The following is a 13,878-nucleotide window of genomic DNA, read 5'->3' as shown; positions in this document are numbered from 1 at the left end:
TGAGGGTTCTTGGTGAAAATTCTCCTGTTTTAAAAATCATACTCTAAGACAGGGGTCCTCAAACTTTTTAAACAGGGGGCCAGTTCACTGTCCCTCAGACCATTGGAGGGCCAGACTATAGTTAAAAAAAAAAAAAACTATGAACAAATTCCTATGCACACTGCACATATCTTATTTTGAAGTAAAAAAACAAAACAGGAAAAAATACAATATTTAAAATGAAGAACAAGTAAAGTTAAATCAACAAAGTTACCAGTATTTCAATGGGAACTATGGGCCTGCTTTTGGCTAATGAGATGGTCAATGTCCAGTTCCATATTTGTCACTGCTGGTCGTAACAAGTGATGCAAGTGTGCATCAGTTAGTCTAGATCTGGTTGGAGATTTCAGATGTTTCATTCTGGAAAAAGTCTGTTCACAGACATAAGTGCTGCTAAAGATAGTTGCCATTTTGAGTGCATGGTTCCTGAGATTAGGGTATGTCTCAGAAGGGAGAGATGCATAGAAATTAGGAAGGCTGCTTGACTTGAATGCGTCTTTCATAGAGTCACAATTCTGCAGTTCAGCCAGTTCCATTTGGTATATTGTATCCACATTTTCCACTGTTTTAGTCCTCCTCTTGGGGTCCAGAAGTCTCTCGCTGACTCCCTGTATCCTCTCAGGGGTGATGATAGGCAGATCCCACCAGCCAGAGATGCCTGGAGTCCTATATCCCCAGACTCACGGTGCCCAGATGCAAGGAAGCTGTTACTCGGCTGCCATCTTCTGTATCCACATTTTCAATGTCAATAGAAAATGGGTTATGGAAAAGCTGTATGTCCTGTTCATGGAGATGAAGCTCTTTAAATCTAAATTGGAACGCCTTTTGCAATTTTTCCAGTGAATCCACACATGTTTTGTTTGGGAATGTAACCAATGGTTTTTCCACTAACAGATTTTGAGTTGTGGGGAGAAGGCAGAAATTTTCCTCCTTCACTTGTTTGATAAGGAGGCCTAATTTTACTTCAAGTGCTTTCACATGTGATTGCATAGCACAGATGAGCCTCCCCTTTCTTGAAGTTGCACATTGAAACTGTTGAGTAGCTCTGTTACGTCTGTCAGAAAGGCAAGATGCCATTTCCATTCTGCATCATTGAACTCTGGTACTTCTTTGTTTTTTGAAAGCAGAAAAGCTGTAATCTGTGGAAGTAAGTCATAGAAATGTTTCAAAACTCTCCCTCAACTCACCCAACAGACTTCGGACTTGTGTGTGGTACAGAACATCTTCATAGGCAACATTTAGCTCAGACAGAAATTCCTGCAATTGTCTGTGGTTTAGTGCATTAGCTCTAATGAAGTTAACACAAGATACCACAATTTTCATAACAGAATCCCACTTCAGTGATTTACTACACTGCACTTGTTGGTGGATGAGGCAGTGTGTGGCTATTGGATGAGAATGGTTATGTTTGTCCATCTCTTGGTTAATGTGAGCAATTACTCCTTTCTTAGACCCCACCATGCTAGGAGCACCCTCAGTTGTCACACTGGCTAGTTTTGCCCAGTTCAGCTCCAAACCATTCACAGTTTGGCAAACCTTTTCATAGATATCCTCTCCTGTAGTAGTTCCTTTGATGCTTTGCAGTGCTGCAAGCTCTTCTGTGCCTTGAAAATAGTCATTCGTCCCACGAATAAAAATTAGAAGTTGTGCAGAATCATGAACATCATTACTTTCGTCAAGTGCCAAGGAAAAATAGGAAAGTATTTTTGCTGAGTTTTGCAAATGCTGATGCAAATTGTCTCCCATTTCTTCAATCCTTCGTGTAATTGAGGGTCCTGAAATACTCACTATACTAAATAAATCGGCCTTCTCTGGACACATCTCTTTGGCAACAGAAAGAAGGCATTCTTTAACAAATTCTCCCTCCACAAATGGTCTGCCAGTGCACACTATTAGCTTGGCAACTTGAAAAATTTCTCGCAGTGATGAAATATTTAGCTGCTTCTGCTTCACAAAAGTATTTTGCTGAGTTGTCAATGCATTTTTCAGTTTTAATATTTTATCTTTTCTCACTTCTCCGACCAAACAATCATATTTATCTTTATGTTGAGTTTGATAGGGTCGACACAAATTGTATTCTTAACAAAGACACTATATTCTGGCATATCAAACACACAGCGCTTTCCTTATACTGTATGAAAAAGTAATCATAAGTCTACTGTTTTTTGAATATCCTATACTCCGACTCAATTTTTCTCTTTCTTGATATCATTGTTTCCTAGGGATTCCAAATTGCTATTAGTAAAATACCAATATATATATATATATATATATATATATAGCACTCCAAAAACAATATACCAGCAATAACTTTCCCACACAGAGACATATAGACTGCACTGCCCATCAGTGCAGTCTGATCAGTGCCCATCAATGCAGTCTGATCAGTGCCCATCAATGCAGCCTTGCCAGTCCACATCATTTCAGCCTCACCAGTGCCCATATGGTGGAACTCCGCTTTTACCTCAGGCTCACACTGGTGCAGCGCAGAAACTGGCATGATTACAGAGCCAGTTCCTCCGCCACCTTTCCAGTTCACACTACTCTATGTGAACCGCACTGCGATCTGTGAACTCGCACAAGCACCAGATCGCATGGGTGAGAAGACCCACGTGATCAGATTCCACTGCAGGAAAAAAGAAGGCACATGTGCCTTTTTTCTTCCAAATCTAATGCAAGTTCAGCCGTACAGCATGTGGCTGAACTCGCACTGCTCAGAGATCACAACAGTGTGAACCGGGGCTTACACAGCACACAACATACAACATCATACACAACTGAATAGCCATCAGAATATAAATGCAGGGGGGTCGGAGAGTTCAGCTCACATTCCACACATGTGCACTGTGGGCTCCGAGTCAGCTGCTAAGTAGGACAGGCAGCAGCTGCAAAAACACCCGGTGGGCCGCATGTGGCCCACAGGCCGTAGTTTGAGGACCCTTGTTCTAAGATATCCTTTTGTCTTAACTTTTCAATTCATCTTTGAAATGTTTTAAGCAATTCGTTGGAAACTTATTTGTAATCCTAACAATATTGGTTTTTAAATAACGGTTGCATAAATTTGAAGCCAAGTATAAAATCTGAAGCAAAAATGCTTGGTTAGAATTCTGGTGCACTCTCTCTCTCTCACACACACACACACACACACACTCATATATCACTAGTGTGATCTTGAACAAGTGATTCAACCTCTCTGTGCTTCAGTTTATTCTGCTCAGATATTAGTAATCAACAATACCAGTACCTGTCTCAGAAAGTGCTGTGAGGATCAATTATAATATGTAAACTTTTTAAATATGTAAAATTAAAATTAATTATAATTCACATACATGTAAACTCCTTAGACTAGACACCTTATTTAATGCAGTGTGTGTCTGCACAGCAGCTACTGCAGCTGTTATTACTGAAGTAGCACGCATACTTCAATAAATTGAAACAGCTTGAAATATAATATGACAGAAACCACAAGATTTACTTTCTGTTGCATTTTCAAAGAGAGGAGGTAGGGATGGAAAACGGGAACATGAATAAATAAATTTGACATTTAGACTTAGAGTGAAGAAAGTACCTACAAGTTGAGGGAAATATATTATATAATTTATTTCTCAATGTGCAGCCAAGATGATCCTTTTAAAAATAAGTCAAAGTTAGTACCCTTCAGCAGTCTCTTTGGGCTCTTTACCTCATTCACAAGTCCGTATAATCTCCAAGACTGTCCCCAGTCACACACTGTGATTACCCTCCTCACTGAAGTCTCACTCGTGTTCTTTGCGCTCTGTTTCAGCCACACTGGCCTTCTTGCTGTCTCTTGAGTATCTGTGAGAAAATATACTTCAGTTCCTTTTCACTGGCTCTTTCCTCTGCGTGGAAAGCTCTTTCCTCCGATATCCACGTGGCTATCCCTCCACACCTTCTTCAGTGCTTTGTTCAAATGTCACTACTAACATATGCCAACACTAACCACCATACTTAAGGTGACAACCGTCATGCCTTCCCAGTCATCCATCCTTGCTCCAGTTTTTCTTTTCTCCATATGACTTACAACTTTCTGACATAGTTTTTATAACTTTCTTATTATGTCTGTTATTTCCTGTTAGACCGAAAGCCCTATGAAGAAAGAGATCTGTGTTTTGTTCATGTATATTTGTTCTTACGCCTAAACAAAGGGTGCCAAAAACATGTATATACCTTTTAAGAAAAGAAAAACTGTATTAAAATGGTATCACTCAAATCATGTGTGACTTCTGCAATTACAAGTGATACAAGACACAATATTCCTAGAAAACTTTTTTAAAAAATGAAATCAGTTCAAATTCAACCTTTCTCTAATCCTCTTTTATTTAGCGCTCACAGTATGTACTGTGCAATTAGCTACGTATCATCCTCTAGTTACCAATATCACACACAGTTTAGTGCCTTGGTATGGTACTGTAGTGTTGGTAATTTCTTGGGTCTGTGTCTAGTCTTTATCTTTAAAAATTGGTTATATGCCTATGTGGTCAGGAACTGCAAGAGTTAGGGATGTGGAAGGGTAGGCACACACATAGCAATATGTATGCCTTGATTTATTGCTCACAGTAAGGGTCTCTAAGGTCAGCAAATCAGTAGCTGATGGGATATGCACTTTTTTTCCTCCTTATTTTTTTTTGTAAGTTCCTTTTTTCTCTTTTTTTGTCTAACACACACATAAGGATATTTTGTAAGGCTTTGTCGGTCTCTTTTGCAGGTATCATACAGACTTTTTGAAGACATGGGCCTCTTTGAAGCTTTTAAAATTCCAGTTAGGGAATTTATGAATTATTTTCATGCTTTGGAGATTGGATACAGGGATATTCCTTGTAAGTATAAGTGACTTATGAAGTCATATTTTTAAAAATCTATTGAATTTGCTATCACTAATGGGATAGTGAATCATCACCAGCCAGAATAGAATTACACATGGTAGACACTCAATATGGCACTCACATGGTATCATGATTAGAAGATACAGCCCAGATGGGAAGCTGACTCCTTCACTTATCAGCTATGTGAGACCCTTGGTCTTACTTAACCTCTACATGCCTCATTTCTTAATCTGTGATCTTAATAGTGATCTAAATACCTTCTTCATAGGATTGCTAGGATCAAACAATGTAATAATTTTAAAGAGGTTATAATAATGCCTTGCACATGGTAAGTCAAATTTAAATGTTTGATAAATGAACAACTAAATGTTTAATTTAAACTTATTGCCCATTTAATAATCGCCCTGTTTTATTTGGTGAATTCAGCTTTTGTTATGGCATCTGAAGAGTTAAATCACTAAATATTGAAGTTTCCTCAACATATTGTAAACTTAATTGATGTTTAGAGGAATAGGAGGAGGATGGCCTCATTGATAAAATAGAAGAGACTTCTGGAAGTGGTTATGAAAAAAATGATTGGAAATTTTTTTAAAAATTAGATAAAAAAGAAAATCCAAGGGCAGGACACAGTATTTGAGCTTTGAGTATTGTGAGAATAAATTTTCTATTTATAATAACAGGAAATTGGAATGAACGATTAGATAAATGTTCAGTTTGTAGTGAGTCAGGTATCATCAGTAAGAATTGTCTTACAGTGCTACAGAGGATATGAATCTGAGGGAAATGTTCATAGGTCCAATAAGGAAAGTGATGGAAAAGTATAGAAATCATGTGATACTTAAATAAATACAGAGAAGAAAAAAAAATAGTCAAACATCATATTTTGGTTGGAGCATGTCTTAGAAATGTGTTATTTAAATCACATTTTAATTTTTATATTTTAAATTTGCTTTTATGTACCTAGGACTTCAGAAACCCCATGTTTTTTTGTAGTTACAAAGAGCTTAAATTAAATAAAAAATACACAGGTACAGATAAAGCACAAGTCTTTCCAGTAAGGTGTAGCATACATTCACCTTTTGATTTGAAAAGCCAGTTGTTTTTCAAAATGACTTTCACATGCTGCATATATTGGAATGACTAAGCAAAGCTTGTAGTGTGTGATAGGAAAAGAGTGAATAACTGAACTACAAACAAGTTATTTTTAGAGAATATGGGACCAAAATGCAGGTAAAATAGGACAATGGAGTAGAGGAGAGAGGAGCTTAACAGCACCAGCCCTTTGGGAAAAGTCTGGTTGATAAAGCCATGGAAATTGCAAGAGTGATATGAAAAAGAGGTGACTGGAAAGGGTCTCAAGATAAACCTTGCTTAATACCATTTCTGATGGCCCACCATTGTTAGATGCCAATGATTGACATAAATGTTAGTGATTTCTCAGAAGTTAAAGAGTTACAGAAATGAACTTTTATAAAAAAAGAAGCTACTAGAAACATTGAAATTCAGCTAGTTACCAGACTGAATTTCCAAATTAATGCTGTCTTTTCGGTTGTATTTTAGTGATGTAATCAGCCTTAGTGAAGTTCCATTCAGTTCAAATTGATACTAGACTACAGAGATATAATAGCCACTAACTTTTCTGTAGGTAGTATGTCATTAAATAATAATAGAAGATGACCAATATTTAAGCGTAACAAGAAGTTTTCAGATTCTAAACTTAGTTATTCACTTCTATATTTTCTTATTACATTTTTGCATGGTACGAGTATATAGATATTTCTTTCCTATAATGGTTGGTTCTTTATTCCATGTGAAAAGAATTTGCTATAATAAATCTGCTTGTTCTATTTGAAATTATTAGTTCATTGAATATGTGTAAAAATTAAGTATGACGTTTTCTAGGCCCGGACCTTGGTAGGGTGGGAACAGGGCAGGAAACAGTGGAACTCAAGAGTTTTGCTAGTTGATCTGGAGCAGGTGTGGTCCATTCCTCACCCTAAGTAGGCCCCGCACCACCCTCATACTATTACCTTGGCCATGTTGGGCTTGTGCACAGCTTTCTCAAATTTGCAGTAATAATGGTGGCTCCCAACAGGGGCACCTTTGCTCAGACTGCCGTTTTCCTACTATACTAGGTCACTACTGTCTTCTACCTCCTCAAGGGCTTAGAATAGCTTTGATTTGAGCTCTTCAATTCTATTCTTACAAATCTAGCTTCAACTTTCAGAGAAATCCTGAGATCTTCACTAGTTTTCCCTCTCGTCCTACAACAGCTTATTTTGCATGAATAATATTTACGTTAATCGCAAGCTTACTGTATTACAGGTCCTTTAAAACATATTCTCTTCTGAAATTCTCAGAACTATGCTGTGAAATTGGCACTGTTATTATCCTGAGATTTTTAAGATAAGGAAATGAATTTAAAATAACTCATACACGGTAAACATAGATAATAAATATCCAAGCAGACACAGAACTAGATCTGTCCCAAAGCCAGAAAATTCGAGTATGATCAATTTTCTACATGGCCCCGGTATAGATATCAAATAGAATTGTGATTATCTTGGCTGTGAATTTTCTGTAAATGTAATGTGTTTTTAATCACCTGAGATGGTCTATACACAGAAATATAGACTTCAGTCTTAATAAAATTGCTTTTTTGAAGTACCGAATAGTATTAGAAGTCACATCTAGCAGTGACACAGGTGTACAAGGTTTGCTATTTCCTCCTCAGGACCTAGGAGTTCTGTTTCTTAAAGCTCTTCTGAGATGTTTTTAAGCCCACACTCAGGCTGCTCAGCTGACTTTCTAGGATATTTGCATAGGATTTAGCTACATGTTGTCACTTAAACACTAACTCCTAAGAGTTGACTGAAATACAGAAAAATAGACACACTATCTACCTACCAACCAGGGTGCTCCGGCAACCGCAAATGATTTTTTTCCTCTGGCCGGGGAACAGGTGTTTCTCCCGTAGTTTTGTTGTCCTGCTTCTCTTTTCCATCTTCTCTTCATCTCTCGAGTGTTATGCAGAACTATGATGCTTAGAGAAGGAAATGGCATCATGGTTAGTTAATAAGAATAAAATGTGTAAAGTTAGTACCTTTAGGGTAAAGCATGCCATTTGATGAAGTGTACTATGAAGGGACAAACAAACAAAAAACTTGGAAGAGATGGATCAGGAAAAAGAATGTGAGCCAGGAACATATTGGGCATCCGATTACAGTTCAAAAGAAGCTGAACTACGGGTGACTTCCTTCCCACGATAATAGTATTATGACTAGTGGATTTGGTTTTTCTAGCTTTTACTTTTCAAAATGGCTCAACTTCCTACATTACTATACAAAGGGAGTTTTTGTGTTGTGTTTTGTTCTGTTTTAGGTATTTCCTAGAAGTATATTCCCAATTACAATTTCTAGACCAGAGAATGTAGTTGATTTGGGCGTTGAATTTTGCTCGTAGATTTCATCTACACATACAAGATGCATTCATATTTATTGAGGTGTTTTAAGATTGATACAGAAGACTGGTATTATGATTTATTCCCTGATGATATTTATCAGAGATGAAGTAATAGATCTGATCTAGTTCAAGTGTGTCACAGCTCTCAATCTTATTCTGGTTCTCCGCCCAGTCTTATACAGAAGCGTGGAAATAAGTGAAACAGTAAGCATTGCAGTAGTTTCAGGGAGTGAGTTTCCTACCTGTGTAGATTTCTGGTAAACTCCAGATGCATATTTTTCCTCTTCAGATATCAGCATTCATAATAAATGTGAGTGAGTTTTTTTTCTGGTTACTAAGGATATTACGGAGTTAGAGATAAGTCATTTAAGAATATTATTTACTGTGGAAAGTTTGACTGACTTTCCCTATGGGTATTAAAATGTTAGGTCTAGCCTATTTATCCAGTAGATGGCACTCTCAGTCCTTAGACCCCAAAGTTCACAACTGGATGACTGTTCCCCCTGCCTTGGTTACAGATCATAACAGAATTCATGCAACTGACGTCTTACACGCCGTGTGGTATCTTACTACACAACCGATTCCAGGCCTTTCCACTGTGATTAATGATCATGGTTCAGCAAGTGACTCAGGTATGTGGGAAGTGTATCTGTGCTCCCATGTGAAAGATGGGAACAAAAGAGTGCTGTTTCGTTTTGTTTTTAAGAAGTCAAGACAAACGATCTATCATTACATGATTTTAAAACATTTCTGCTACTTTCTTTTCCTAGATTCTGACAGTGGATTTACACATGGACATATGGGATATGTATTCTCAAAAATGTATAATGTGACAGATGATAAATACGGGTGTCTGTCCGGGAATATCCCTGCCTTAGAGTTGATGGCACTGTATGTGGCTGCAGCCATGCACGATTATGACCACCCAGGGAGGACTAATGCTTTCCTGGTTGCAACTAGTGCTCCGCAGGTAAATCTTTTGATTTTGTGTAGGAGAAATTTTTCCATTTAAAAATTTTCCTGAAAAAAATTAAGTTTATAAATTTGATTCTTAATAGGCATTGAGTATAAACATAAGCCAAACTCCGTTTAGTCCGAGGATAAAATTCTTAGAGACCATGCTACTTCTGAAAAGATATCAGGGTTTTTTCCAAGATATTAGTGGCAAGCATACAAGTTATTACTGTGGGGATCCCTTCTCGATTTTCTTCCTATGGAGAAAATGTTCTTTAATTCATATTAATGAACTTCCTCAACAAAGAAAAGGAAACCTATACAAAAGTCCCTTTCTCAAAAGATTAGAGAATCAAATCTCTCTTGGACTTTTAAGAATGTAAGGCTCCTTTGTATGAAAACCACATTCCTTTGAAATATGCTTATTATAACAGTTACAATTCTTAAGGCGTAGATTTTGGTTAGTAGGAATTTAACATCAATTTGTTTCATTCATTCAAAGGAAACTAGATTTTTTTTTTTACCTGAGCACAGATTCTACACAGATTCTAAAAACTAATAAATTAAAAATTTGTTTTGATGCATATTTTAATGTAAGTCCAAAACTAAATATCAAGGCATTTCTATCTATGCAATTAAATGCAGTCAGCTTCCTCTTGATTTCATCAGCTGGACCTAAGTTACTAACCATCCAGAGATCTTCTCATTCTTTCTATAGGATCTAGAGGCCAATTTGGTCCCGTATTTATCGTTTTGTTTTCTTGTTTGCCTTTTTGCCTTCCATCCCACTGTCATCAATTTCCACAATGTGTCTTATGGACTATTTTATAATTTTCCTTGAATCTAGGCTCATATATAATAAAATTACCCTGATTTTTTTTTTCCTAACTACTTACTTTATCTTCTTTGCACATGTCTTCCACTCAGCATAATTATTTTTCCTAATGATAGCAAAGATATTCTTGCTGTCACAATCAATCTACCAGTCAGATTTTTCTACGTGTCTGCATTTGTACCTACTTCAGTAGTAATGTTCTTGTGACTGGTCTTTCCTTTTTGTCCCTGTGCCTTTTTTTTCCTACATGGGCTGTCTTACAGACTATCCTTCAAGCATGTTGCAGGCAGCTTCCTGTTATTTAAAAAAAAAAAAATGTATCTAATAACACTTCCCTTAGCATTTTCGAGGAATTCCAAGCAAGTAGCTGCTTACTTTATGTCTTCAATGACTAAATAAATGGCCGATTGTGGAGTGAGAATATTTTGAATTGTAGACTTCTTAGGGATTCCATTCCCCCTTGTTCTATATGTTTAACTTACAAGAGGTAATTCTTCTCCTAGATTTAGAAAGTAACCAAATTACATTTTAGGAATATAGATGGGATAGGGGTCTGTGTGTTTTGTGTGTGTGTGTAAATTCCAGTGCCCTACAAAGTAATCTAAAGAAAAAAATATATGAAGAAAATTTACCTACGAAATCAGGCTAGTACTCTTCACAAATGCTTGGGCAAAAGTTCAGGGAAAGGAAATTATCTTACAAAAAAGGAAGTTCAATCAAGAAAAATAATTAAGAATCAATGGGCAGCAATAAAGAATTCTTTTTTTTTTTTTTGTAGAGACAGAGTCTCACTGTACCGCCCTCGGGTAGAGTGCCGTGGCGTCACACGGCTCACAGCAACCTCTAACTCTTGGGCTTACGCGATTCTCTTGCCTCAGCCTCCCGAGCAGCTGGGACTACAGGCGCCCGCCACAACGCCCAGCTATTTTTTTGTTGCAGTTTGGCCGGGGCTGGGTTTGAACCCGCCACCCTCGTCATATGGGGCCGGCGCCCTACTCACTGAGCCACAGGCGCCGCCCAGCAATAAAGAATTCTTAACAACCAGCTGTCATAAGATTACATTTTTTTGTTTTGTGAAAAAAAGAACAATTTTGAAAGCATTGCTTATTCTCATTTATTTTTGTGATTTTTTTTAATCTTAAAAAGTTGAAATTTTAACTCTCTTATTTATTTGCCCAGGCGGTGCTATATAATGATCGTTCAGTTTTGGAGAATCACCATGCAGCTGCTGCGTGGAATCTTTTCATGTCCCGGCCAGAGTATAACTTTTTAGTTAACCTTGACCATGTGGAATTTAAGCATTTCCGTTTCCTTGTCATTGAAGCAATTTTGGCCACTGACCTGAAGAAACACTTTGACTTCGTCGCCAAATTGAATGCCAAGGTAACTAAATTTGTGCCAGCCTTTATTTGATAGCCACCTTGAAAGTTATCATAGAACCAAAGTGTTGAACTGAACTTGTTACTGTCAACTCTTATATGTCAAATGTGAAAGGGCAATAGAATGTTTAACCAGAAGCTGACAGACACATATTGGTCCAAATCTAGTTACCTAATAAATAGGTTGAAGTGTTGTCTGTGTATATCGTATTCTGTGTTATGGAGGAATAATAATTTCTAACTATCATTCATTCTGGCTTCTTGTTTGATTTAATTAGTTCTCATGTCCATAGTGTAAGTCATCAAGCAGTAGTAAATGTTAGAAACTTAAAACAGAATTTTATGGGCAGTGCCTGTGGCTCAGTTGATAGGGAGCCAGCCCCATATACCGAGGGTGACGGTTTTGAACTCAGCCCTGGCCAGACTGCAACAAAAAATAGCCGGGCATTGTGAAGGGCACCTGTAGTCCCAACTACTTGGGAGGCTGAGGCAAGAGGATCGCCTGAGCCCAAGAATTGGAGGTTGCTGTGAGCTGTGATGTCACAGCACTCTACCAAGGACAACAAAGTGAGACTCTCTTAAAAAAAAAAAAAAGAACTCAGAATTTTATAACTCAACTATAAACGCCCAAGTGTTAATTCAAGGAAATTTGAGGTCATTTGTAGCAATATTATTTTAACAGTAATTGATAACATATGCAAATTTTAAATAACATTTATTAATTGCATAATTATTATTATATGCATTATTCATTATTTTACGTTTTTGATGACTATTTTACTGTGAATTTATGCAGGTCAGTAACATTGTTTTCAAATAGTTGAGAAATTCTGATTATCTGGTATTCTGATCTCCAAATAGTAGGATTACAATAAATATCTGCTGGGTTTTTTTCTGTTCAGCTTTTGTTTTCATTGAAGCAAAATACATTTTCACTTTGTTCCTCAAACAGGTGAATGATGATGTTGGAATAGATTGGACCAATGAAAACGACCGTCTGCTGGTTTGTCAGATGTGTATAAAGTTGGCTGATATTAATGGGCCAGCTAAATGTAAAGAACTCCATCTACAGTGGACAGAGGGTATTGTCAATGAGTTTTATGAACAGGTAACTAAAAACCATCTAATCTATTTTAATTTCTACTTTCAGTCCATGAATTCACCAAAGCTAACAAAAGCTGTAAAACTATGATTACTCTGTTTCACTTTCCTATTTTTAATCATAAAATGAACTGGCCAATTTTGATCAGGAGATAAAAAATTACATGTAAAAATTAGACTAAACTATGACCGTAGAACTCTAATATAAATTATTTGCAGACATTTGGGGGGAATATATTATTTAAATAATGAAAGTCAGACAATAGGATGACTCTTGGAAATACTATTCTTCCATGAACTGATTTATGTTAATGGAAGCTAGTTCAAATCTGCATGTGTAGCTAGAATCTCTCTCTGCTGATTTCTTGTTCTCTGAAAATCAAGGAATGAATCCGTGAACCACCAAGTAAGTGAAAGAACAGATTTATTGATAGATAAGGGAAAGAGAGGAACAGAACCTTTGGCGGTAGAACAGGGACCGAGTGGATAGTCCCTTTGGGCCTTCTGTCTGGGGCAGTGGTTCTCAACCTTCCTAACACTGTGAACCTTTAATACAGTCCAAAGGGGTTGCGACCCACAGGCTGAGAACCTCTGGTCTAGGGGTTTATATACTACTTTTCCTTTCCTGTGGGCAGAGGGTTTTGGGGAGATGGAATGTATGTCTGGAATATGTCACATTAGTTTGGTGCCAGGGGCCTGTGGGCAGAAGTTAATTTTAAAACTGCCATTGTCAGTCCTTGTGATCATTGCTCCAAGCAAACTGTTCTCTGCTCTGGGTGGGACAATAAGGTATGTTCCCTGCTCTGGGAGAGGCAGCCTAGATGAGATACTGGTCAGGTTTTTTATGAGCTTGTTTGTGTCTGGAGAATGGAGCCTGTAAAGGACCTGATGGATTGTGCCTAGGGATGGGGTCTGTGATGAGACTGATTTCTGAGCCTACAAGGACCCAGAAAATGGGAGATCCCTGTCCAGCCCCGAGCAAAGAAACCCTGTATCATGTAGAGAAATGTATATCAGATTAAGTTCATTTACATTTCTAATAGAATTAATAACAGCAGTATGTGGAAAAAGCTAAAAAGAAATAGGCATTTTATTTGACATGATGGCATAAGAGTTAACAGACTCCCAGATAACCACACAATAACCTAAGTGTAGGGGTTGTCTTCATGTATAACCCTGCACTGATCTAACTGTACATGAAGCTTTCTGTTTATTGTGAGCTACTCTCTGAAGAAAAATTTGGAGGCAATAGAACTCAGGTAAA

General features: G+C 37.4%; 1 protein-coding gene across 1 annotated transcript in view; it reads left to right on the top strand.

Annotated features, from left to right (window-relative positions):
* Positions 1-13,878, top strand: part of PDE3A (phosphodiesterase 3A) — a 312,683-nt gene that overhangs the window by 288,892 nt on the left and 9,913 nt on the right. The window contains exons 10-14 of the mRNA XM_053556790.1: positions 4,766-4,877; positions 8,864-8,977; positions 9,116-9,315; positions 11,314-11,517; positions 12,466-12,621. Coding sequence (XP_053412765.1) covers positions 4,766-4,877; positions 8,864-8,977; positions 9,116-9,315; positions 11,314-11,517; positions 12,466-12,621 — 786 coding nt within the window. The remainder of the gene's footprint in view (positions 1-4,765; positions 4,878-8,863; positions 8,978-9,115; positions 9,316-11,313; positions 11,518-12,465; positions 12,622-13,878) is intronic.

This window comes from Nycticebus coucang, chromosome 12, assembly GCF_027406575.1.
Source record: "Nycticebus coucang isolate mNycCou1 chromosome 12, mNycCou1.pri, whole genome shotgun sequence".
Classification (NCBI taxonomy): Eukaryota; Metazoa; Chordata; class Mammalia; order Primates; family Lorisidae; genus Nycticebus; species Nycticebus coucang.
Note: the sequence above shows the minus strand (reverse complement) of the source record. Positions and strands in the feature narration are given on the sequence as shown.